Raw genomic sequence first — 26774 nt, 5'->3', positions numbered from 1 at the left:
CTCCCCGGTGACCACCCACTAGAGGGAAGCAGCTCACACAAGTTACTCTCCCACAGTACCCAGGAGCTGGATCAAGAGGTCGCATCCTTGGTGAGATGCAGCAGCCCCTAGAAATGTGAGCTCTGCTGTGGCAGCAGGAGGGAACCCGCCAGGCAGGAGGGCTCAAACCACAAGGCTTAGAGCAGACCTTGACTTTGCGGCAGCAGCAAAGTGACTGCTTACACAGGCAATCGCTTTCATTGGCGATATGCAAGTTTTCTGTACTTGGATTTGGCACCAAAGCCTGTGCTCCCATTTCACTAGCTCTCATTTCACTCCTTTGCATTATTTCTGCTGCAGCCCTGTACAAGGGTTTTCATTACCCAGATTGCGCTCCCCCACAGAGCTCTAGGAGCAAATACAAGACATAGACACCACAGATATGCAGAGCAGGGAAGCATAAGGAAACATGAATTAGAGCCCTGCCATGCCATTTCATGACAAGTGTGGGGAATTAAGACACATTCCTTCGCTGTAACCCTTTACGGGAATATTAGAAAGCTTTTCTCATTTCTTCAACTAAATGCACAAGAGAATTTCAGTGGTAGGGAGAATCATGCACAAAAACAGAGGGTCTCATCCCAGGATACAGTACTTACAGCACAACCAGGTGTTCCAGGACTTCAGCCTTGCTCCACTGCTCTGCCGTGCTTTTGGCCGCAGCCGCCACTTCCCTCTGGCTCACCTGCATGAGACAAGCTCCTCAGGCAGCACTCCAGCTCCGAGATTTGCTCTGTGCTTGCCAAGGCATTCCCTGCACACCACTGCTGGGTTATCTCTGCTTTGGCTGGGATGCCAGATATTAAAATAATATAACATTTAAAAAAGAGTTCATAAAAATACTCTATCATTCCATTTCAGCTGGCTCCCTTACTCTAGCTACATTTCAGGAGCAAGCAGTAGCAACTAAAATATACTGACATGTCAAGGTCCTGTGAGTAATGGGAAGGTCAGGGATACCATGAGCAGTGATAAACCACCCAGCAAAGCTTCTTGGGACAGAAGCAACAGCTCTACCTGCAAATCACATCATCCATGTAGGTGAACTCTTTCATATAATCACAGAGATGAAAGTTAAAATGTCTACCTACCTGCTATTATTCTCAATGCCTTCCACCAGGTTTTTGATGTTTACTAGAGAACTGAAGGAAGCTTGTTGAGGCAAAGCGTATTGAGTTACAGGAGTTAAAATACACACTGTAACTGGGAAAATGCATACTTCGCAAGTGTGCATATGTCATGTGGACTCTATTAACCACATGGAAATAGCCATTAATTAAATTATTTCCCCTTAAAGAAGTTAAAAGAGGGGGAGAAACCGTAATTTTTTGCCAAGATTCACAAGTACACAGACCACACACAATGCTTTTCTAGAAACAGCAGAAATAAAAGAAGTTATTGGACATTATCCTTAAATCACCTTTCACCCAATTTCTGTCAAACAATGCAAACCCTGTTCAAATGCATCTTCTCCTACCTAGATGAAGACACATGAAATTCAAAAAGCTAGTTCTGTCTGGGAAAAAACAAAGCAGGGATCAAAGCCGGCTTGTAAAAAGCACCTAATTTTGGCCTTAGCACTATGTTCTTCACATAAAAGGCAAATCAGCTAGCCGAAAGCCAAGATGGACAGGAACTTACTTTGAGAAATTGGAGAGCAATTGTCAGATTGGGAAGACGGCATGTTGTCAAAAAAACCAACATAACAAAAATATCAAAGAGCAATTTTATTTAGCTTATTTGGCACAAAACTTACAAGAACCGTTTTGTTCCCTTTTTAGATTTAGTACAACTAGCAAGGAAAAAAAGGCATACTAATACATTGAATAAGCTGTACAGGCAAGTGAAATGTGGAAAGAGGCACCAGAAAGTTCTACCAAAAATCAAAGTGCATGAAAAATACCTACTCTGAGCGCCTCATGGTATTGTATTAAGGCACCACTCCTTTCGAAGGTTTACTGAATACATCAAGTGTGCAACTTCTTGGTTTGGAATGTAAGAGTCCTTCAGCCTGTATCAGAACTGGATATGCAACCTTTGAACGAAACAATGCTTCTCCTTGTAAGTGTTAAACGGCAAGACTTCTTTCTGTCCAACATCATCTCTTGGCCAGAGGTGTCACTGTCACATGTTTTGAAAGAGCCAACACAGGTTACCAGGGTGACCAGCATTTTACTTCAGTTTTAAGCTGTAGTGTACACACACCAGGCCTATGAATTCTTTACAATGATTTTATAGAAAAGAAATGCTGCAGAGTAACATGGGACATACCAGTAACTACATAACTACATTTAGATAACTTATTAAAAGAACATTTAAGGACTTCCTGGAGTATCTCAAGAAAAAAAAAAAGAAAAAAAGTGTTATAATCCAGAATAATTACACAGACTTTGCAACAGGATTTTACAAAGCTTCCTTCAGTACTAGCGATCAAGTCAGACAAATTCCACGAGACCTCAGAAACTTTAAGTACGCAGAAAAAGACCAATATCAGACAATGGCAGTTGTTTTTCATAATTGGAAACATTTAACAGAAGTACCTATAACTGCTAAGCATGTTATAGTGGTGTATATATATATATATACACACACACATACACAGTGAAACATCATTACAGGCGCTAGACACCTTATCTCACTGTGGATTCTGCACATCACTGCTCTTGAGTACTAGAGAAGTTGCACCAGGATTTTTATTTCAGCATCTTCATTATAACTATTCCTTTAAGAACCGAACCACTTCAGTTACAAGAAGAGGTACCGCAGGCCAGATTCACATCTAGTGTAAACAGGTTCCAAACAACCAAACAGAAGTTGCAACCGCTTCTTACCAGCTTTGACTTTGGTTTTGCTGCTCAGCTGGATTACCAGTCTCCTTTACTTGCAGGAAGAAGTTTGATAAGAAATCAATGCCCATATCAAAACTTAAGTGGGAATGAAAAAATGCAGAATATTGTATCAAACCATTGTACAACACCTCTACTGTAGAGAGTTTCAAACATCTCAGGAGTTTGAGACTGCTTAACCTGAACTCTGGAAAAGCACATTTCTCTATGGACATGCAAAGGCATTTAAATATGCACCCTAGGCATTATAGGATTTCACTTTTTGTCCTCTTTATGGTGTAGACCTCAAGAACACAACTGTGTGTCCCATTATAAAACCAAAGCACCCTTGAGCATTAAAAATTCTAAACAGCAAGGGCTAAAAAAAGGTCATCTGGAAGTGATCTACACATCAGAGAGCATGGTGTTTCACAAGTCTCAGAACAGTTCAGTTCATACTTTCTGGGATAACTTTCCCTATACCTCTGCCTCAGTACAGAGCTGTAGTTTTCAGTAATTCTCTAACCCCTGAATTATTTGCTACCGCACATAAAACATGCCACAGAAGTGGCAATCAGGGCCAAACATTTAATGACATGTCCTTTTTTGTCCTTGAGTAACAATTACAATCAGCAGAAAGAAAAACTATTCACTCAACTCATTTATTTCATGATTCGTAAGTCACGTAGCAACTTGACATTGGTGTTATACATTTGTGCTTCTGTTCTCTGGCACTTGGAGGAGGAATTCATTTCCAGATAATTACATCTTGCTGAAGCATTCCTTTGCATTTGTCCAAACTTGAATTCCCTTAAAAAAAAATTAAAAAAATTAAAAATCTAGAGGTGGAAATACACTTTGTTTGCAAACCTCATCAACAGACTTCCTTAGACAGAAGTATCTACAAAAAAGTTGCAAAAAAACTTCATGCAAGAATAAGGCAGAGACCACACTGAAACTGGACCACACTGCCTATCAGATACATATGTATGTCTCTTTGTGTGTGTATACATATATATATTTATATCTATATATTTGTGTATATACACATATATCAACATTAACATGTCATTGAATTAGAGTAGGATGGAATATGTATGGGGGAGGTTTTACGCTAGTGACTTCCAACCTTCTGTGACTGCAATGTTCCTAGTTATTGAAAGTTTTCATCTGATCCCCTGCTGATATGATAAATACACCAGCCTGGCCTTTCACAAACTAAACGTACCTTTTTGCACATGCTAATCTGCATAACAGCATAGCTTATAAGCGCCTCCTTCAAATCGTGATTCTTTTGCTCTTTAAACCGTTCAATGTCAGCCCAGGCACTTTTCACAAAGTCTCTGGAATTAAAAGCAATTATTCTTGTTAGCAAGTGTTTTACATGTTCCATCCTCTGCCCATCTCCCTACCTCTGGACCCTCAGCAGACAAGCCATATATGACAACCCATCTTCCGGTCAGTAAACCAAGCCCTATAGTTACTATGCATTCCACAAAAGGGACACGCCTCATTTTACAATTGGCTCTACTACCTAATTCTTCATCTTCTTAAGGTTTTGAAAACAGAGAATCAGTTTCACAGGATGAGTTCAGACTGGTTGGTTGGTTTGTTGAGCTTTTTTTCCCCAGTAAGAATCACTGACACAGAACCAGCATAATCCAGAATACACTTTTTCCCTCAGATTCTGTTGGGGTAACCAAGTATCGATGCTAACGTTCAGCACATACAACACTGCATGTTTCTTTTTCAATTGTCAAGTCAAAATCTTAAGTCTTTCCAATGTGAAAACTTAAATGTCTCACTTCCTGATGACAAGCAAGTACAACAAACACAATGCAAATTTGACTTCATTCACTTCAGGAATTTTGTTGGTTTGGGGAATATATCTTTAGATCTCCTTAACTAAAGTGGAAGTAGATTTCTGTAATTCATAGTTTTCATTTTTGCTGGACTATGCGTACAAGTATTCACTTGAAAATTGCTTCCAGAGCTACAAAAGCACATCTCCAGTACTTCTGTCAAAATGATTAAGAAATTGCATTTACTGAAAGTCTTGTTGTTTTGAACTATTCATGAACTACTCTTATCTTTCCAGCTCTATTCCTAACATATTAGGGGATCCCATGTTTACCCCTTGTGTTATACAATGAACGTGTGCTGACACAATCACATTGCTTTAGGAATGTTAGCTCCTATTTTTCATGTAAGGTCCTTTCCAACCCTAACCATTCTATAATTCTATGTTTGCATTCCTGAAGAATATTTCACTAGAGTACCAAGAAGCAGCTACTCAAACACAGCTTGCAAGAACTTCCAGTCTCTTTGAAACAGGAGTTTGTCGTCCTCCATATAAGAAGTTGCAGAATATGAGCTCAGGACACATATACACAAACCAAATTAAATACTGTATTTGCAGCAAATCAGCTTTTGGGTCTTAGGCTATGCAGCTGCAGACCTACAAGCCCACCTGCTAAAGAAATTACTAGCTGAACATAAAAGCTTGCAAGTCAGTCATTAGAGTAGGCTCAGTAACTGGGAAAGTCATCAGGTTTTACATAAGCCATACACTCAGACCAGAAGCTAACTACACGTACTGCACTTTATTTCACAACTTGCAGCTGACAGGAGCTTTTATAGACAGCTCATAAACACCAAGAATATATTAAAAACACTTATAAAATGCAAACACCTTCAAATGCATCCAGTCAAGGACTTTTGCTAAGACAAGCCTTGTGTTTTCTTTGAAAAAGGAAAGCCCATTTACCTGCCCTCCAAATTTTTAGACTTCAGTTGTTCTTCTCCTTCCTGTATCTGCTCTTCTAGAACCTTTAACTTGGCTTCCCTCTGCTCAGGGGTTTCCTGCCCAAAGAGCTTGCTGGTCATCCCTTTCAGGGAGAACGTTCTCACAGTCTACAAAAAGCAGAGACACTCTAGGTTTGGGATTCCTGAGCACAGCCACAAGATATTATGTGGTTTTTAACAGCATTTGGGCTTATTATTCAGCTGACTTTTTTGCTTTTACTTCCAATTCATGAATGAAATTTTCATTAATAGGTAACTTATGGGAGGCATGGTGGCACACATTAGCTTGAGCAAAGTGGGAAGGCAGTAAATTGATGTTCAAACTCTTCAAGGCTGATCCGTGGACGGGACCATAAATGAGTCATTCCACTGATACAGGCAGCCTTTCAGAGCAGTTTTCCTACAGAAGTAGGAAGGAAACTAAGTCTTGCATTCTGTATGAGAAAGAAAAGCCATAAAGTAGCTCTGTATAGAACATCAACAGACTCAACAGCAATATTAAGAATTCTAAACACTTTTTTAAAAGTACCACTTTCAGATGATGTTTTAAGTAACATTACCTTCCATATAAAAGGGACTAACACCATTTATGAGTAACATCCACCTTTCAAAAGGCAGAGGAATCCTTTCATAATTCCCAATGTTTCGGTCTTTAAGATAGAGTTGTTTGTGTTATTCTGCTCAGGTCATATTTCCTGTAACCCTTTACTTGCTCAGAATTCAATAAAAGAAGTTTGGTACAAACAGCTTATGTCACCAAGAACCAAGTTACTTTAAAACCTCAGATGCTTACAGCTCATATGATACCACTTCTAAGCAGCAGCCAGCATGTTAGTGCCATTTAAATGTCATTCTAAGTAACTTGGCTCAAAGAAAAAGTAAATTTAAAAAATAAGGCATCTTGGAGAAGAAAGTGGAAAAAGACTCACTCCTGTTGCCAGCTCCTCACACTGCTGCTTCTTTGATGTTAGGTCCTGTGCAGCCATTTCCAAGTCATATTGCATCAGTTCGTGTTTCCTGCAAACTGCCCTGAAAAGTAAGAAATGAAAGCTCTGTCACGTAATACTTTGTTTTGCTACGTTTCCCTCAATTTAAACTTCACAAATGGCATCATGCTTTTTTTTTTTTTTTTTGGCAGGCAGCACATTCTGTTATTTATCTAGCTCAAATTCAGCATCCTTATCACAGAATGCGTAACTCTGCAAATGCTGTAGTTAATCAAGGTTGGATCCAAGTATAAAGTAAGTCCTTAGTACAGCAGCATTCTGTTCCTCTTTTCAGACTCATTTCAAGACACACTCAGCAATGCAAGACTTACCACCTACTTGAGGACACCACTGCAAAATAGTTTTATTCAAAATACATTACAGAAAAATCACAACTATGACAAAAGGTACCTGGAGACGGTACCTGTCACAGCAGCAACGTATCATTCAATCATAAATTCTGCACAGTTTAAACAACAAAACAAGAAATTGTGCTCCTAGATTCATATAGTGCCTTTCATCTGGAAAAGAGGAGAGTTTTCTCTGGCCACCTGCAGTAAGTCCCAGTCCTGTGTGGGCTGACAACACTTACATCCGTACTCCACAGCCGGATGCACATTTGTCTCCCAAGAGAGGCTACTAGTGTACTCAGTTCCCACACAGCAGCCATCACACTCACCAACCCAATTCTCTACAGCATCACTGGACCTTTCCAAGAGCTGTTCTCCATGGGCTGGCTCTGAACAATAACTTTAGGCTTACAGCATAAAGCAATTTGCTTTTCTCTCCACACTTGTAAAGGACAACTTCTCTCTAAAGGCTAACTTAAAAAATTAAGCAGATAAATCACTATTTAGATCCACAATATTGTACAGTAGATTAAAGTTATGTAGGGCACTTTGAAACTTGCTGGAGTTTGTAATGGCTGAAGCAGCTTTGTTTAACCTATCTTGTTTGAAAACTGAAGCTTTCAGTGCATTGTGGCACTATTATATGAGAAGCCAAGGGAATCACAGAATGGTTAGGGTTGGAAAGAACCTAAAGATCATCTAGTTCCAACCTCCCTGCCATGGGCAGGAATGGCTCACACTAAATCATGTCGCCCAAGGCTCTGTCCAGCGTGGCCTTGAATGCTACCATGGACGAAGCCTTTACCACTTCTTCAGACAATCTGTTCTAATGCCTTACCAGAGGAATAAACAGCATTACTTTCCACAGTATAGTGATTGTAACCTTTCTGTTATTTCAGGAGTTATCAGCTCAGTTCTAATTTATATTGCCACCTGCATGGCAATCAAATATGAGTAAGCAAACTAAAAGGTAAGAACATGGAGATTCCACAACACTGAATTTCACACTTCTTCGAGAACAGTGTATCAAACTAAATTCATACCAACACAATATTAGAGAAAAGGACTACAGCTTCCATTTGAGCTATACACTAATGTACATACCGTAGTGCTTCTGCATAGAAGAGATATTCTTTCAGCTGATCTGCATAATGTTCCTCTTCTTCCAGTATGTCATCAATAGAAGCTGCATACCTGGTGAAAAACAGGCATGGTTAAATATAAAGTTCCTTAATTTAACCTTTAAGGACTACACCTACAGTAACAACAGAAGACACCTGTCTGACAGAAACACTAGTCACAAAGTAAAACAGTGACAGACAGTTCCAAGAAGGGTTGCTTGCTTTTAATTAAGCTCTGAATCAGCTAATGTAAACATTCCTGCAGGACTGTTTCTTTGGTTGTTACTACAATTAATCTTTTGGCAAGTACAAAATCAATCATAAGTTTCCTGCTGAAGATGAGGCATTTTTTGTTAAAGGAAAGAAAAACGATTTATTCCTTCAGTGGACTATCGATAGGCAGCACCAAGGCAAAAAAGACACGGTGCAGAAGAAATCCTGCAAAGCTTAAAGCATTAAGGCATAGGAACTTGAACATCGTGCTTTCTGAAAAGCAAAGAGGCTGCTTTCATTGTTCATTATTCAGCCTGAGTACGACAACTCACAGCGGTGCTCTGAACACCGCAAATTTACGTCCTTCAGCTCCTTGAAAGTCTGTTGCTTTGTCTGCTGTGTAAGTCAGGCATGTCAATTCCAAGCAACAAGAAATTTAAACCTTCCTTTTAGGGAGAAACCTAAAGTACAAGGGCTTGGGCCAACTTCACAGCTCTTGTATTCAGTAAGAGTTTTGTCTTTTCGGTTGATGTCTCCTAAAAATGGCAAAAAGCACTTTCTTTTTCTAGTTTACATTGCTTATCAGACAGTACTTAACTAGTTCACACTCACCAAGATGACTCTGCCTGGACACAAGTGCAGGAACAGGCCTACAGCTAAGAGGTAACTGCACATCTCACTTGGCACTGTGACAGAAACAGGATGCCACTTTAGCCCACAATACAGAACATGTGTCACTGGAGATAAACAGAATGAATGAAAATCACAAATGCCTTCATTTATTCTGCTAACTCAGTCTGGATTCTCAAGTATGTGGCAATTCCCTACACAGCTGCAGGCTACCTGAAGCAAGCATGTGCCCATACTTGTCTAGTGACCAACACAACAGGACCCAAACGTGAATTACAGCACCTCTTGGCTTTAAAGTTTTTGCAAAATCTTTCGAGGTTTTTCCCTTTCTTCCCGTGCCTCTCCAGTAACTGGCTCTATGGAAAAAGTGGCAGTTTCAAGATGAACAGTAACTGGTAATGTGACCTGGGAGAGAACAAGAAATCCTGCAAGCTCTAAAAGGAACAAAAAGGTTACTTAAACCCCTGGGAATCTAAGGGAGGTATCTGAGGGAATACCCTCCTGCTGGAAGTTGTCATCCTCATGATGGATGACAACTATAGATAATATAATTAATACATAACTAGAGCATGGGCAGTAAGGTTCTTCAAAGAGCTACGTGCAGAATAGCTGGAAAAATGGGAAGACTGAGAAAGAGCTGTAGACATGCCCACCTGTTCATCAATTTTGTAAGTTTGCAAGGAAGATGAGTTGGTTTGATACTCTGCAAAATCAAAGAGATTGCACACCCAGGAAAAGCCCTACCAAGGCTATTAGTGATAAATAAGCACAACATGAAGTGACCAGCAACAGCAGATCAGTTTAAGTAGAAGGGAAAAAGAACAGGCAGAACAAGAATTCACATTATGAATCAAAGTAAGGAAGATGCCCAACTGCTGAAAAAATATACTTGTTCTGAAAAAATCCTACCACTACACAGGTCGTAAGTGGCTTACCCTCTCTATTTTTAAGTTCTGAAGTGCAACAGTTTAAGTACAGTGGTTAGATTTTTCAGGGCAGCAGACGGACCACATTTCATTCACAAGAAAGTTCTGAGTTTAAAGCAGTGCTAGAGTTCATTTGTGGCAGAGCTCCCCTGCAAAAATCAAACAAAAAGCCCCAGCAAAGCAAAATCCACCTTACCTGGACATGGTTTTCATAGTGACATGGAAGTTTGAGTTGAGAAACAAAACAAGAAAACCAACTGAAACCAAACCAACCAAAAAAAAAAAAAAAAACCAAAACCAAAAGTAATAAGATGTATTTCTGACTGCCTAAGCTGAAGCTGAAATACTGGTTTGTCCTAAGTAGGTAGGCAAACCAGAGAAAATCTTATGAAGAGACACTGCAGTAAGTTGTAAAGGTACCTAACTCTTCATGGGAATCATCAGCTAAACCCTGGGCTGAGTTTAGACTGGTTCAACCTGCAATGACAGTCTAGTTGATACAGAGATAAAGAATCTCTCATTAATAGACTAAAGGACAGAAGCCAAAGGTCCAGCATTTTTTTCTTTCATCTTTTAAATGCCAGAATTACAGCCATTCATTCAAGCTTTCTCAGCATACTCTGTTGTTTTCTATCACTTCAGCAAACTTCATCCTGTTATATATAGCACACATCCAGAGAAAGCTTTGGGATGTCTTCTCCAAATATTAAGCAGTTTTAGACCATACTAAACAATAACAACTTGAAAGTTTAAACAAACATCTAGTAAAGACTACAACATATGGGCTAGATAGAGGATAATTAAATTAGTCTTGAAGTTTAACATCTATATTAAGCAAACTTCTTGAAGTAGCTTTCTGTCGCAGTAAATTCCTGTCTAATGTTATGGGAATGGTAACTAGACTGGTAAATTATACTTTCAAGAGATCATAGATATGAACTTCACTGGCAGGAGACCACATGGGTCACTGAATTGAGTTCCTCAGTCTCACAGCTGCTACTTCTTGCTTGTCACCAAGAGATTATTGTTGTATGACAGTGCAAGAGCAGAAGAGATGACAGACAATGAAAGCTGCCTCAGACTTCATGCAGTGATTAAAGTTACCCAGAAACTCGCTACCATTACCTTGGATATTTAACCATAACTGTGTTACAGTCAGAAATAGTAAACATCTTGGATGTGTGGAGAGGGTCCAGCCTCCTGACTGAGAAATGTGACCCACTTCTTTTGGTTGGTTACGCATTTCTAACCAACGCACACTAAGATTATGCGTCTTAGTGTGGTATATCCAAACCACTGAAAACCTGTTTTATGCCTCCTTAACTCCTCTATATTATACTGTGTTTTCATTATCTCCTCAATTTCTGCATATTGCAGAAGGTGCTTAACATTGTATTCCACCTCTACTTCCATTATTTGCCTCTGAAAGCAGAATGCATTCTCCATTTCTTCTCACCAGAGTCCTCCACCTAAAAAAACACTATAGCTTTCTTGGTTTGCAAACCATGATGTTAGCCAAAATACAGAAGTGTGAACAAATTATTCAGAGGGTTTAAAATTCTTAAAGATCTGATAAAAACAAATTTTTATGAAGAACCTGAGGGCAGTTTGGGACAGCACTTCAAATCCTTTCACCTAACAAGGCATAACACCAATAACAACCAGGCAGTAGTACAGACATAAATCTGCACTGCAAACTAAAACTGGTAACTTGAGTTCCACACAAGTTCTACTTTATCAGTAAAAAGTACTGTATGAAGTGTCAAGCAGCTTCCATCTCTTGCTGGAGTTGTTACTTATCTGTACTGAGCAATTACAGAAGAGGAATCAGAGTGATGAGAAATCATACTGTTTCACTTACTATATATGACTACCTGAAAAGCAGAGAGCAGTAGCCTAGAATACCACTTCTGCGAGCACTCTGAAGTGCTAGACTCTTATTTTGAAGGCTGTGCTTTGCATACTCTGCCAACTGACTCTAAAGACGCAAAGAGGGAGGATTCTCTACTTTATTACTTCCAGTCAGTATTTGTTTCAAGAATCCACTGGAGTTTTGATGCTGATTAATTAAATTTCTTAACTCTCTGTAATTAAGTCCAAATCTGTGTACCATCTACTGCATGGTACAAAATGCTGCTATCAAAACTAAACTGATCTCATCAGGGCTGCAGTACATTAAAGTTGTATTCCACCAGTTTCTGGCATAGTAGCTTAAAAGAAAAACTGGAAGGATTCCAAACACTTCTACAATTTCAAAATAATAATAAAAAAAGAAAACCTTCTGGTTCTCCTGAGACCTTTTGAGCTACTTAATACAGTACGTGGATGCTAAAATTGTGCCTGCATCCAAATCACAGAAACACTGTACACCTAAAAACAATGCACCCCCAACTTTCTCTGTACTCGTATGTACTTTGGGGTTGAGGGAAAACAGAGGAAAGAGGGAGAGTTCCACATCTGGCTTACATCAAACTATCAGATATTCAGTCAGTACTTACACATCCATGTGGTGGCCAGCACTCTGCAACCCATCCCCCATCTCCTTTTCTATTGCACTCCACTCACTGTAGGAAAAACAAACGAGAAACAACATCACACATGAAGGGTAAGGGAAGTTAATAAGCTGCATCCTGTATATAGTTTCTTTCCAGGTGACACCTGAATGGAAACTGCCTCAAAGCTAAACCTGGCCAGACTATTTTCTTCCTCTAAGGAGGAACACGGACTATGTGGCAAGTCTATTTATGACACTCTGTTAAACAACTGTCCCTGACACCTAAACTTATCTTTACAAGCATGCTTAAGTTTGAGATTATTTTTGAGTAGAATGTCTCAGTTAAATACCTAAAACTCAATTAAAACCAACCAAATAAAAAAATCCCCAAACATACACCCACACCAAGCCCCCCAAACACCACTACCTTCTACTTAAAAAGGGGAGGGACAGAACTTTCTAAACCAGAATTTGGTCTAACATGCTCATCGAGAAGAAACTAAGCCTTCCAGAGTTGTTACACAAGCATCTCATTCCCAAAAAGAGAAGGTGGGATTTGACATTTGCAAGCATTTTACTGCTCCTGAAACCATTTGCTGTATGTTGTTTTCTGTTTTCCCAGCAGACTCCTGTTTAGTTCTATTAATTAAAAAACAAACAAAAAAAAAAAAACAACTTACAAACCATTTCATTACTGCAACTACCTATTCACATTAGGAAGATCATTTAGATATAGAAGGAAACAGAGCTACAATAAAGATAGCAAGAGACTGGTTCCAGACATCTAAGTATGTACACTGCAATTTTAATTGCGTTTTCAGCTTTGTGAAGCCTTATGAGATTTCTTAGTTACAAGAATTACGCCCACAACTCTTTACAACAAAAAAAGGAGGGGGTCCCCTTATATTTCACACAATTTATGTCTAATGCATCTATTCTGCCCTTCAGTTTTTCATAAACATTCCACTCAGCTGATGTTGACATTTGTTTGTCTTTGTGTTATTACAGAACTACACCTAATTTCATTTTAAAACCCCCAATGAGAAAGACATCTGCAATCCATTAACCCAGAGAATTAAATTTAGCACTTGAACAGTGTGTAGAAGCAGGAGGTTTCCCTTAACCAGAAGTTTAGATTCTTTAATTCTCCAGTGAGATGGAAAACTTGAGCATGCAATTCACTCACATAAATCAAAAAAACAACTGGCAAATTTGCTTTAAAAAAGTACTAAAATTCCGTAGATACAGTTGTTGATTTTTAACTGCTAAAAGGACCCAGAAACAACTGCATGAAAATAGGTACCAAGTTACTTTTTGAAGAAACAGAACGCCAACACAACGGCAAAAGTCCCAAAGGTCTGGAATACAAACCAAAAAGCTGAAGTCTCCCACTAGAGACTAAGCTCAGGCAATCCAGGGAGCACTATATCCAACACAGAAATCTCATTAGGACTGCAGTACGAAGTTTTCCAAGGTAGACACTGAAATGCTTTGGACATGCTTTTCAAAAGCATAGTAACATAATGAACAAATTCCCTTCTCTCTGTATCTCTATGTATGTACTTAAAATCTGGATGAACTCTTACCTGAATACTCTTCCATAGTTGCCATGGACTTTATAGACACCATATAGCCGGTCTGCTACCCTCTGAAACATTTTAGAGTTAGGTCTTGGTCATCAAGTGCAGTTACTTTGTGAAAACCCATATATAAACTTCAAGCTACATCCTTAATGTTTCACACAGGTAAACAAGATTAAGCCTAAATCTAATGTAATCCACTACTGAAAGAAAAATCAACAGCACTAAATCTTTGAAGACTGAAGTCACAATCAAGGCTATATGGAAAACTAGTGTTTCATGTATTGCTTTGGAAGCACTTATTTATAGGATATGCCTATGGAGACCACAAATAAATTTCCTTCAGTTTTTGATAACCAGATGTAAGGCATCCTTTAACAAAAAAACCCCACATATATACATATATACAATTGCTTATTTAACATAAAGACAGCAAGACAAAAGTCTGTCCTGACATCAAGATCGTAGGGAAATCTTCCGTAAAATTCTAAGTGACTTGATTTTTCCACCCAGCTCAGTGAAACTAAGGAAAAGAAATGAACTACCCGTTCCAGAATTTACTGCTCTAGCTAGATATGTCATTTCAGCTGTTGGGAGAGTGAGTACCTGTCGCAGCCAGCATTAAAGTGCTGGCAACCTCAGAAGGAAAGACCACATGTACACCCTGAAGCGTCAACTGTAGTCCAGATAATGCCCTCGTAATTGTGATGTACCAATGAATGAGACTGAAGTTCTGTAAGAGTTACTGAATTGCTCTGTCACACCAGTAAAAAGAAAACATAAGCAAATTGCCCATCAGATCTCACACACGTAGCTCTAAGGAAAAAAGGCACTGTCAGAACACCAGCAATTAATCCTCTTAAGGACCTCAACTCAACAGGACAATCCATTACTATCCTTTCTGCCACAAAGTTTCCATTAAAAGTTAAATCTCTGTTGAAGATACTAAAAAGCGTTATCATGCTCATCATTGGAATTGCAATTTCCTATTTCCTTTTTGTGAACCGAGGAGATAAAAAAAAAAGCTTCCATTCTCAACCCACAGAGTACCTTGATGCATGACAGAATTGTTCTCATCATTAGAAAGAACATTATTCATTACAGATTGAAGAACAAGCCAAAAAAAGAAAGAACGAGTTCTGTGAAGCATACAGGATTCATACTACAAGCTCTGGAAAACAAAGTATTATATGTCTGACCAGAAAACCAAGCTTTGGGGCCCTTCCCAGCCCAGACATCCAGCAGAAGCAACTTGTCTTGTGAACAGAGAGAAGCAGACATCTCAGTTTTCTTTAAAAGCATCTATCCATCTGATACATGGCCATCATGGGAAGGGCAGATTAGCAACATGGATGTGTTTACTCTTCCAATGAATGTCAAACTCAACCATCATATTTGGAACTTCTTTCTCTCAAATCTGTACAAAGCCAGCACCCCTTTGCCACCTCCTGCTCCACACTCCACAGCCGGACTCCCTCAGGCAAAACTGCCCTTATTCTAGAACACATATTCCAGTTCTCCCAACTAAACAAGAAATACTGCCTTATAAATAAATTATACTATTTGTCACGACACACATGGGAAATACTTACAGCTCTGACTCGCAGAAGGTGTGATATGACAGACTGCAGTTCATCGCTATAGTGTTTTAGCTCAGTAAATCTCCTGGGAGCAGGAAACAGATAGTACATCATTAGCCACCATGAAAGCAAGCTTTCACAGAATGCAAGATAGAGCCACAACACTACAGCCAGCAAGACAGAGCCTGGATTATGTTGAAGCGAAATTAGCTGAAGACTCCTAAAAGAAGTGACTGCAGAGTTTAATTTCCCTAAAGTGAACCATCCAACACTGGCATGACTGCTATTTTCTTTATATGCAATCAGTGAAGGTTCAGAGCAATTCAAGAGATAAAATTTTACGAAATAAAAAGTAGTTAACTGAAATTACTACATCTATATTATTGGGGTGGGTTTTTCTCTTCTATTTAAACAGGATTTATAAAAGCAAGCATTAGTTAATAGGAAAGTTTCAAATAAGTACGAAGCCAAAATCTGCTGAAGCATACTTCTTAACAATAACTTGTTCACATTCCTGACCTGACAAAGAAACTTTACTTTCAAGCTGCCATCTAGCCAGTTATAATTATAGCTTTTCAGGAGCCCAAGGAAACATTCACAATTATCACAATTCCTCTAAGGCTAATCCATACAGTAACTCTAAGCAGTTATAGATGAAACTCTATTGAGACTTGTACCTGCACAGGAGTCACACGTGGCTAAAAGCCATCAAATCACTACAATCTTAATAGGGTACCAGTCAGATAACCCGCTGCAAGTGATCATATACACACTGCTGGTCTGCCATTGCTGAAGGAAAGAGCCACCTCAGTTAGGCCCTGGTGGTAGTTTAAGTTGATACATTCAGCTTATGCTAATGACAAAGATGAATCAGTTGCCACAGCTTTTCTTGTGCCTGGTAACCAATTAATCCACAGCAACAGCCACTTCTGTATATGTAAACCCTCCCTATTATGCACAAGTCTAACTCATGACCTAATTTGGTACCCAAAAATGTGTTTCACCCAAATGGGAAGCCAAGAACAGCTTTACTTAAATTACTAAACAACGATCTGAAAATAAACAAACACAGAAGAAAACAAGCAGAATCAAGGAATGAGAGATGAAGATTAGCTTTCCAGGTTGATATTTAAGCCCCAAAAGCTACATTCCACTTCCCACTGCAGGCACACAGTCAGGCTTTGTACTTCAGAATAGCTTGTACTCAAGAGGTCTTACTGAAATAAGCCGGGTCACTTGTTTTGGGTGACAAAGTATGAAATTCAGGGGTTTTTCATTTAACACCTCTTCTTCCCCTGTAAAGAAGTCTTCCCCTACAATATTCTCATCCTTAAATTCAGGAAGCAAAAGCTTTATTGCCATTACTAGTATTTTTGCTCTCAAAGAAGCATCGTTGTAAGATCATGACACACACAGGGTTAAAGTACATAAAAAGATTTAAAAGGCAGCAGAGAAACTGTATGGGAAAAATAAATGTAGTCATTGATCTGCACAGTGGGGTTTAGAGAGCGATCTCTTCAGTTTACACTTTATAAAATATGCACCAGGGCTGTGTGTCGGACAGCTGCAGACACGTACAGTGAAGATACTTGAAATAACTGAACTGAAAACAAAAGATTAAAAAGCATGCCTTCAGCTCCGGAAGACTCCCTTTTCCACTCCAGAAATTTATAATGAAAAGTTTTATTTATCCTGTTTTGTGGCAAGAAAGCTTTAAGGAATGCTGTACTCCCTGAAGGCCGGAGTCAGGAACCTAAGAAGACTTTCAAGATCCTGGACTCTGGCAGCAATACAGCTTCTCCTGTGCCAGTTCCCCCTCCATTAAAAGATAAAATAGTAATAATTAAAAAATTACTACTGCAGAATCAAGCTGCCTTCTTTTTACTGTCTCAGAAAAGCATAAACCAAAGCAATGTTACTTTTGCCCAGTCTTCTGTGAAGACTGAAAATTTTACAAACAGAATTTTTCAGGAAAAACTGTTTTTAAGAGACTGGTGGTGTGGCAGATCAAAGGTTTAATTCCCAAGTAGGTGCTCAAGTCCTGCTTGCTGGGGTTTTTTGTAAAAACAAGAAAAAACAACACAAAAAAACAAACAAACAAACAAAAAAACCAAACCAAACCATTATAAAGTAATTTCCAAACTGAGTTTGGTGTAGCACAGAAAGGGACATTTACCTTCCAGTTCATAACAGTAGAAGTGTGAAAAAAGACACAGTTTTGACACTCAGTAACTGAGGCTTTTTTAACTAGCACTTTTCATTTGGTTTTACTGGTTCTGCAACATTACTAACAGTCAAGATATTTAACTAAGCTATTAAGTAGAGCTTCAGACACAAATGAAAAACAGATCAGGTCACATTTCTGTAGGAACACCACCAGGTTTCTCTCAAAAATATCCTTCTTGGTAATGGCAAAGAAGATAATTTCATTTACAGCAGACAGCATTTGAATATAAGTTACTTTATGCATTACGCTCAGCAGTACTAGTACTCCTCCTTACATCAGGGAGGGCAATGCTGTTTTCCTGTTTCGTAAAGGAAGACATCATAAGAACAGAACTGTTCACTAAAGAACAAGTCACTCGTCTGAATAACCAGACAGAAAAAAAAGAAGAGCTACTTAAAAAAAAAAATAATCTCCCTTAGGAAAGGATTTAGTGCTCTCTAACGAAATCTTTCACCAAGAAGAAACCTATTGTTTTGATTAAAGCACATAAAGAGAGCAAGACGATGGGTGCCATGAAGCCAAATCATAAGAGTTCTGCAGTAAACACAAATTTATCTCTGAATACCAGAATACAATATTTTTATCACCAATAAAATGTCACAATTGAAGATATTAATTGCTCCCCACAGGAAGAGGTTTAGTTTCCAGTCTACATTTGACCTCATAGAGCAACATTGTTTCAGCTGTTTAAGCTCCTCACATTGGCCTAGGCTGAACAGTGTGGCTTCACAGCACTGTGAGGCAATCCAGACTGGGAGTTGCAGCTATTCTTCACCTGAACCCTTCTTGGTCCAGGATCCTGAAAGCCTACACTCCACACAGCAGTCAGATCTCATTTCAGCAAGGTGAGCTCCATAAACCCATTTTAGCACCCAGTCACACAAGCACCAAAGGGAACACAAGTAGGGCAAGGTGACAGATTCCAGGCAGCTCAAGCATCAACGTACTAGGCAGAGCAAGGCACTATTCCTCCCGTTAGAGCTGCACACTGTATACTAAAATGTTCTCCCTGAATTAAACCAAAACAAAACAAAACCCCCACACAAGTTATGCTCTCAGTCATTTATTAAACAACTTGTATCCAAAAGTTCAATTTGGAAGCTATGCAGCTGGCACAATACAATAGAAAGCATGTGCCATATCTCTTCAGTGCTGTAAGAGGTCTCTGCTGAGAGACAGACACTCTGGGACTGTTTCTGTTACAAGCCCTTTCTCATGTTTTCCTTGTATTAACTCTTTTCCTGCTTTTTACCGAGTCACTTCTTACAATAGCTTTCCTTTCCTGAAACATTAAGTTATCTTGAAATGTAACGGTATATTCCTCATTTCAGCCTTAACCAGTCTTGTCCCCTTATGCCTACATTCACACTACTGGCAAAGTTTCCCTGCCATGAAAACAGGAAAAGCTAACTCCTCCTATCCACAGATGAAAATGACTGAGGATGAAGCATTCAAACAACGGTCCAATTTTATCTGCAGATAATGAGAGAATCACTATCATTTGATCTCGAAAGTAAATGTTGTCTTTTATATCAAATGCTAGCTAAAAGCTTCCTTGCTGCCACAGAAGGCTGTACAAACAAGCACAATAAAATGGAAGGACTGGACCAAGTCACAGATAAGTCTACAGAGAGGTTCAGAAAGGCATGTACCCTCTAACATCCTTCATACAATACCCATAGATGCTAGGGAAGTACAAAGTGAACAGACAACAGAAAACAGTCAGGCACATGCATCTTCTATTGCCACTGTTGGATAGCAGATGAACTGAGCAAAGCAGTTTGCATAGGTCTCCACTACTTACAGATGCAAAGATGCTGCAAAGAGCAACATCTCTTGACTATTGCAGAAGTAGAAACTCTTGCTTTACCCTCCCACATCACCTAGGGTGTGATCAACCTCCCACTACATACCCTGACATTTCTGACCAGCAGATTGCTCTAGTGCCTGTCCCAGAGCTTCCTAAACTGCAGAGCTGAACTGACCTCGGGACTTCCAAAAGCATCTGTGAAAATTGGCAGCTTGAAGAAAACTATGAACTGTAACACCAGGGTGCGTGCATCCAGAACTGTACACTAGCAGATTTTTGGAAAGACCTACTATCAATCTGTATTCTGTTCACGCTTGGAAAGATCTCTTTGCAAACAAATATTAAGAGGTTCTTTTTCTGGGCCTGAGTTGTTGGGTTTTCTTGTCACTTTCTTTTAATCTAACTAAAATGAAAGACTCATTTTGCATGAAGTGATGGCATTTTTCTGAGTATTTTCTGCTCCTAGAAACAGGATTTATCAAACCTTTTCACACTACCTCCTTACTGGGCTTCTGTTAAGATCTGAAGTGCTGAAAGATAAGTTTTCTTTTCTGAATGTATACTAAGGAGGTATTCTGTCATCTGAAGTTACAGTTGTAACTGGAAAAGGGAAAGTGAGGGAAGAAGGATGTGGAATCTTACTTGTCTGGGTTTTTCACTCTGAATGTTGCATTAAGAGCTTTTAATCTGGAATCTGCCTGAAAAAAGGGGAAAAAAAGCTTTGTTAATTTAATGCAATTAAATTCCAGTGACAAAAAAAAAAAAAATCTCAGCCTTCTGGCAGCACCAATAGAAAAAAATCCTGCTTTCTTCACATATTTAAATCTTCAAACATTGAACAAGTTAACACTAACTACCCTGCATGTCAGATCCTTTATTAAAAGGTCAGAAAAAAATAAGCTATTTTTGTAAGCTAGGATGTAACTGGTATCCACTATAATCAAGCTGGTAAAATCCAAATCCCACAAAAAAAAGTCCCTTCTTAAAATGTTACACAAATCACAGAGTTAAGATACACAACCCTACATTCTTTTTAGATGAAGCAATTAGGTAACATAAGACCATATGGACAAACTATTTTATATTTTTCAAACCAAATAAAACTGGTGGTAGAGTGACCCCTATATGCTCTTTATTACTAGGAACAGTTCCCCAGTGAAATCAAAATCTTATACATGGTGTTCTCTTGTTTTATGACTTGCTTTACAGAAAATATGTAATTTGTGTATCAGAATAGAGCTATTTTAATGCAATGTTCTCTTCTGTAAGACAACATGTATAAATCTCTACAGAAATACCTAATTAAAAAGGTAACTGGCTACCTTACTTTTTGAGATGTTGGTTTACCAATGATTGTAACAGCAGTATGGAACCTCTCTAAGCAGGTCGGTTTAACTGAACTTTAAGTTGTGCAGTGGTTATTTACTCTTAGTAAGACACCAATACAGGTGAGATACCCCAGCCTCATCTGCAGAGGTCCCACATCACCACTTTTCATTTCCATGTGGCATTTCACAGACAGCTCACTCAGGGTTCATCTGTACTGCATGAAATCTCCAACTCCAGGAAATCGCTTTTGAGCAAAACATCTCTCTTTTCAGTGAAACAAAACTAAACACATCTTGCGAGGTGTATAGATTTCCAATAGTGTACTCTTAGCTAACAGACTGTGCTACAACTGCTAGCAGTAACTTACTTCAGCAGTATGTGTTAGTACTGGTATATGACACAGGAATATTTTGTGCAATGTTAGAGCCACCTCGGAGCTTGAAGAGCTATTTTGAATTTGACAGTGAAGGGAACACGGTGTTTTCCCAAAGAAGAAAGTCCTTTCTTTAGGGCTTATAATACATATTTTAGAGTTTCCTTACAGTAACTTCTACAGATGAGACAGGCATGGTTTGAGACTGTTTCACCTCCCACTGCATCAGGGCTGAGCAGAAGATACCCATATTTGAATATTACTGCAAGTTGCTTTCATCTGGAACCACCTCCATACCTGGAGGACATTCAGGAGAGCATCCAAGCTGATGGAAAAGCAGCTTCTTCCTTGCAACTAGGATGAGAGGTACTGACGGAAATCTCACTAACTGTAGCTGTCCTCCTTCCAATTATGAAACCACCAATACAAAATCTACAAACTGAAAGGTAAGTGAATGAAACCTGCAAGACTAAGACTGACTGATACCAGAAGAAACAGGTTCACTGTCACCACTATGTGCAGTTCTCCTCTAAGAATATCTTGCAAAAGGAAGATAAAGGCGTCATGGGGAAGCATGCCCAAGATAGCACAAGGAACACAAAATGCTGCAGTAACTCCAAGTGCTAGCCTTTATGTTTATTCAGAGGGCTCCATGGGATTGTATGGGCTTGGATTCCCACTGCTGTATCCCAACGAGCTATTAACACAAGCCAGATTTCAGATCATTCAGACACATCTCCTTGTACTCTCGCACATTCTCTCCGAGTACAACCACCACCTAAGTACACTGATGTTAAACCAGTCCTTCTCTCTAATTAACTATTTCTCAAATTCCATATTTCTGTTCAAATATCAGGCACCAAAGCCATTTCAGTTTGTTGGAACAGCACACACTCATTCAACAAGTTTACACTTGATCACTTCCAACATTACAGTTACAAGGCAAGTTTTTGCCTTTCCCTTATCCCAGTCACAACCCACGCGCCACCTTCAGTCCCTGCTCTCCTACCCTTCAGCTCACTTAGGACAAGCCCTGAACTTCTCAAGAACCTTACGGTGGTGACAAACGCAGGCTGCCAGGGTAGCAATGGCAGAGAGTAGAGATCAGGACCTGATTTTCCCCCAGTAAATTGGGAACCCTTCTATTCACTATAGTTTTGAAAGTGTTAAAAGCAAGGGCAAAAGGCAACCCTGCATCTAGGGGGACAGACACATGTAGTTACAGACACATGTAGGGCTCTGAATAAGAGTTCAGTAAGTATACAAGCACTGTCAGGCAGAAACCAAGGTCCTGCAAACGCTCAACCCCTTTAAGTAGGGTTATTTCCTTCTTCCTCTTAACAGCACAGTAACTCCCACACACCACTTTTGAGAATTTGACCTGCACAGAGTTATGCTTCTACAAAAATGTCTGTCCAGTCTTAATTTAAGACCAAAGCACACAAGCATTTGAGAGATGAACTCCCCATCAAATGAGGTACTGTCAAGGAGTTTTCAGACAGTTAATTCCTACTATGATTCCATAATCATTTAAGAAAACTAAAGAGAGGGGAACTTTCTCCCTCCTAAAGGAAGGGTTGAAATCCCAAATGACAAATCCCTTAAAGAATAAAATTAATTGCTGGGGGTGGGAGGGAGGAAACGCATGATTTACTGACACAGTTGGCAGTGTAAACAAAGTCTCCAACATCAATATTCAACTATAACATGCCACATTGCATTAATGCCTAATTTAAAGCTTAGTAGCCTGGTTCAAACCCTTTGGGACAAAAGACACATCCTACTTTAATGCACCAGCAGCAGAGACAGCAGCAGCACGTAAACCAGTGACCTGATTCTAGTCTACGACATGTAGTAAAGAGAGGTTTGTTCTTCAGTGCAGTGCTAAATAACATCTAATCTTGAGGGGTTTATACTTCAGATGTTGAATTAAGGGAAGATACCTTTTCGCAAAAAGCTGGGAAAAAGTATCTTCTTTTTCTAAGGAAACAGGAACTGCAAAATAGAAACTATACACGCAACCAAATCTAGAAAGAAAACAGCACTTGCTCATCTCTCAATCTGCAACACACTTTCATGTGTGGAAATATTCTCAGCATTCTGCTATGGGTTTTCTTTCATATACACACCAGTGTGTGCACTCCTGGACATGCTGCTAGTAAAAATTTTCTGAACTCCTACGAGCATAAGCTGAAATAAAGATGTGTTGACTAGGAAAACACAACTTGAGAGCTTGAATTTTTTTCCATTATCAATATTACCAATATGCAAGCTTTGCCATGACGGAAGAGAATTACTGTCAACTTAAGTTATTAACATTAAGTGCCAGTATCAAAGCCCCTTGGGACACTGAAGATAAGAGCACCAGTGATTTTCTTTAGCTCTCACTATTCAGAATAATTCTTCATAATCCACCTAGTGTTCAGTTATGATTTCGTGAAAGTTGATCACATTATAATGAAACAAAAGCTCAGTATTTGTCCCCATACAGTAACTTTTCCAGACACAGCCAAGCAATCTATCAGCTTCTCACAGGTTCTTATCCTGCACAGACACAAAACCTTTGATCATTTATTCCTGCAAGCTTTCCACCCACCACTTTACCTAGCCATGAACTCACTGATGTCAATGGGGATAGTACTACTTCAAGACACATTCTGTTAAACAGTTAAGGGTCACCAAATCCACCTCTCCTAGTCCCTTTCAGCAATTTATCCTTGCAGAGAAGTCCTAAAATTCAGACCCCTTTGCTTACTCTATTTTTATTTTTTTTTGACACCTTGCAACTCTGAACAGGTTAAATCTGACATCCATGCTAAACTGAACCGGTATCAGACAAAAAGACAGCTATGGGCTCAAGTTCATTAGTTTTAAAGCTTTTGAGGATCATAATTCTACATTACTAGCAGAATTACAAGGCTGAGCATCACAGGCACATATTAACAAGCCTTCAAGAGAAGGCTAAGAACATGCTAACAACACTGGGTTTTGTAGTTATAAGTATACATAAAACAATGCCTTTAATTCATTGTAACAGCAAACAGCCTTTCATAAATAACCTAAAACAGGTTTGCTGGAGTATTCCTGTATCATAGCAGTCTTGAGACAATTACCTTTAACTGAAATCCAGTCTCATTCACCATTTCTTTCCATCCACCTTCCTAAAAAATACACAAGAAGAATGTTTAGTGAGATTTAAAAGTGCCACAGCTTTTGAAAGTCCCTGTATCAGAAGATCTTCTCCAGCAAGCTGTTTCAGCTACCCTCCCCATGTCTTTTCAAGAATCTCGGTTAAGAATAACATGTCATTCTGCTATGCTTACATACTAACCTCCCCCAAGAAACTCTCTCCTCTTCACTACTCAATTACCTCATTCTACCAACCAGGGGCAGGAACCACCCAGATTTGACTAAAGAAGTAGCTCAGCTCTTTAGAAAAAAAGGTAGCTATCATCTATTGCCTGTTAGATTATGAGCAGCTTCAATGACCTTTGCAACTTGAAGCAGAGAGTATAAAAAGAATGCAGAGGTGACAACTGTTTACACTGCACATTCAGTAACCTTGCTCAAGTGTAGTGGTTGGTTGTCCATTGCTTTCAGTTCCCATACACTGGTTCATCTATATACTATACTGTGCTATGGTAAATGTATCTGCTCAGTCTGCTGTTTGGGAATCTCTCATCAAAGCACAGAAAAAAAGAGGAATATCCAACTCCTCCTAAAGTTGAAAACTACAAAAATGCAATGCTTTAGCCGACAATTGGATCACAACTTTTGTGATAACATATTGTACTGGTTTTGGACCACAACACATATGAACAGATCACAGTTCAAACCTCAAAGCTGAAGAAACCATGGATATCCAAAAAGAGAACTGGAAGCCAATACTCTCTCTGCAGCCAGCAGTATAGAATGCTAACTATTTCAGCTTTAGTCCTAGGGAAGCTTTTTCAGCCAACAGACATTAAGTTCCCAATATGCCACTCCAAAGAGGTGGAAATTCTGTCTTAAGAGCCTTAAAACTAGACTGGAAAAAAGGCATAAGGTACATGAGAAGACTGACTACAACTGTAGATGGCTGTTAAGAAGCCTTTTAGATAGGTAAGCCTTTCCTACCTCAACTTTGTTCACAGTCTATTCTTGTAGACAAAGAACAAGCTATAGGTAAATAGGAGGGAAGAAGAGCAAAAGGACATTATCTTAAATAAATAATCACTAAAGAGTGTGATTAGAGAGCACATCACTTTACTATACCTGTGTTAAAAATGAATAAAAGATTTTCTCCTGACAAAGAACAGGATGTGAAGCCACACGTAACAAGAAGTTTTCCAAACCGATTCTTCTTCTTTCCACAAAATCCGGATCCATATTATCTGCTGATAGCTTATGCCAAACAAAGTCAGCCTATTTAAATAGAAGAGTGTTATCAGTAAGTAAATAACAAACAACACAAAACAAGTTGCAGCCACAGCCTCCTTACCCTTTTTTCTGGCAAAGGTGGAACAACAATATGTGGATAGGTAACTGACAAATAGTTCCTCAACAACTCAAATTCACTGTAACGTCGCCACAGGGAGTCCACTGGAGCACACTGTCCCTCACTCTGGGACTCAACAGCTCTGAAAGATAAAATAGCAAATTTGAGTGTTTGTAAGCTATTGCCTTTTCCCTCTTACCATCTGTACAGTTATAGCAAAGGCCCTAAAAATAGTTACCCAGTAAAGATTACTGCACAGCTTGTCCATAATCTGAGTAGCCTTAATGAATTTCATGTCTGCAAACTTCATTAAAAAATATTTATAACTCCTGCCTGATAGCACTAATTTTTTAGAAACACATTTTCATCACACCCAAACAAACAGGTATGCCACAGTCAAGTAAACAGTCACACAAGTGACTTAGTTCACATCACCATAGAATTAAACATGTTTCTCTTGAAACGGTGCTAGGCTCCAAGCCAGCACAATTTCATGAGCAGCTGAAGGATACAGAGTATTAGAAGAAGGAATTTACTACTTAATAAGAAAGTCTTTACTCCAGAGGAGAGAAACTGTCCTGCCTGCACTAGCTGGAATAGTTAAAAATGTAACTTCAAAAATATTAAGACATTTTAAAGGGTATTTTTAGAAAAATGTAGCAAATTTCAAAGCACTTCCAAACTTTTTTTTTTGTTTTTGTTCAAAGTGCTACCATTTTATATTTAAGGACCAAGTAGCAGTCTAACAAACTAGCTGAAGAGAGTAAGCAGGTGTAAAATTGATGCATCTGAAAAACCTGTTGAAAACTTAAAGCCAACATCACCTAGCAAGGTATTAAAGAATCTTATGGTATCATAAAAGGAGAAATCATGGAATATTATAAGATTGAAAAGTAATAAAAATGCTTGGGAAAAAATCATTATTCATATAAGACATTTAAAGCAACAGAAATACTTTGTATTATAAAATAAGCATCAGGTCAGTAACACTTCTTGGCAGTTATCATAT

General features: G+C 38.9%; 1 protein-coding gene across 1 annotated transcript in view; it reads right to left on the bottom strand.

Annotated features, from left to right (window-relative positions):
* Window positions 1–1753: 1753 nt before the first annotated feature.
* SNX4 (sorting nexin 4) overlaps window positions 1754–26774 on the bottom strand; it is a 36072-nt gene continuing 11051 nt past the window's right edge. The window contains 12 exon segments of the mRNA XM_065671384.1: window positions 1754–3674; window positions 4093–4207; window positions 5632–5777; window positions 6599–6698; window positions 8110–8199; window positions 12394–12459; window positions 13976–14037; window positions 15562–15634; window positions 20229–20284; window positions 24402–24449; window positions 25543–25692; window positions 25769–25907. Of these exon segments, the coding sequence (XP_065527456.1) occupies window positions 3627–3674; window positions 4093–4207; window positions 5632–5777; window positions 6599–6698; window positions 8110–8199; window positions 12394–12459; window positions 13976–14037; window positions 15562–15634; window positions 20229–20284; window positions 24402–24449; window positions 25543–25692; window positions 25769–25907 (1093 nt within the window). The 3' untranslated portion in view covers window positions 1754–3626.

This window comes from Lathamus discolor, chromosome 3 (assembly GCF_037157495.1).
Source record: "Lathamus discolor isolate bLatDis1 chromosome 3, bLatDis1.hap1, whole genome shotgun sequence".
In the NCBI taxonomy this organism is placed as follows: domain Eukaryota; kingdom Metazoa; phylum Chordata; class Aves; order Psittaciformes; family Psittacidae; genus Lathamus; species Lathamus discolor.
This window is presented reverse-complemented; position numbering and strand designations above follow the sequence as displayed.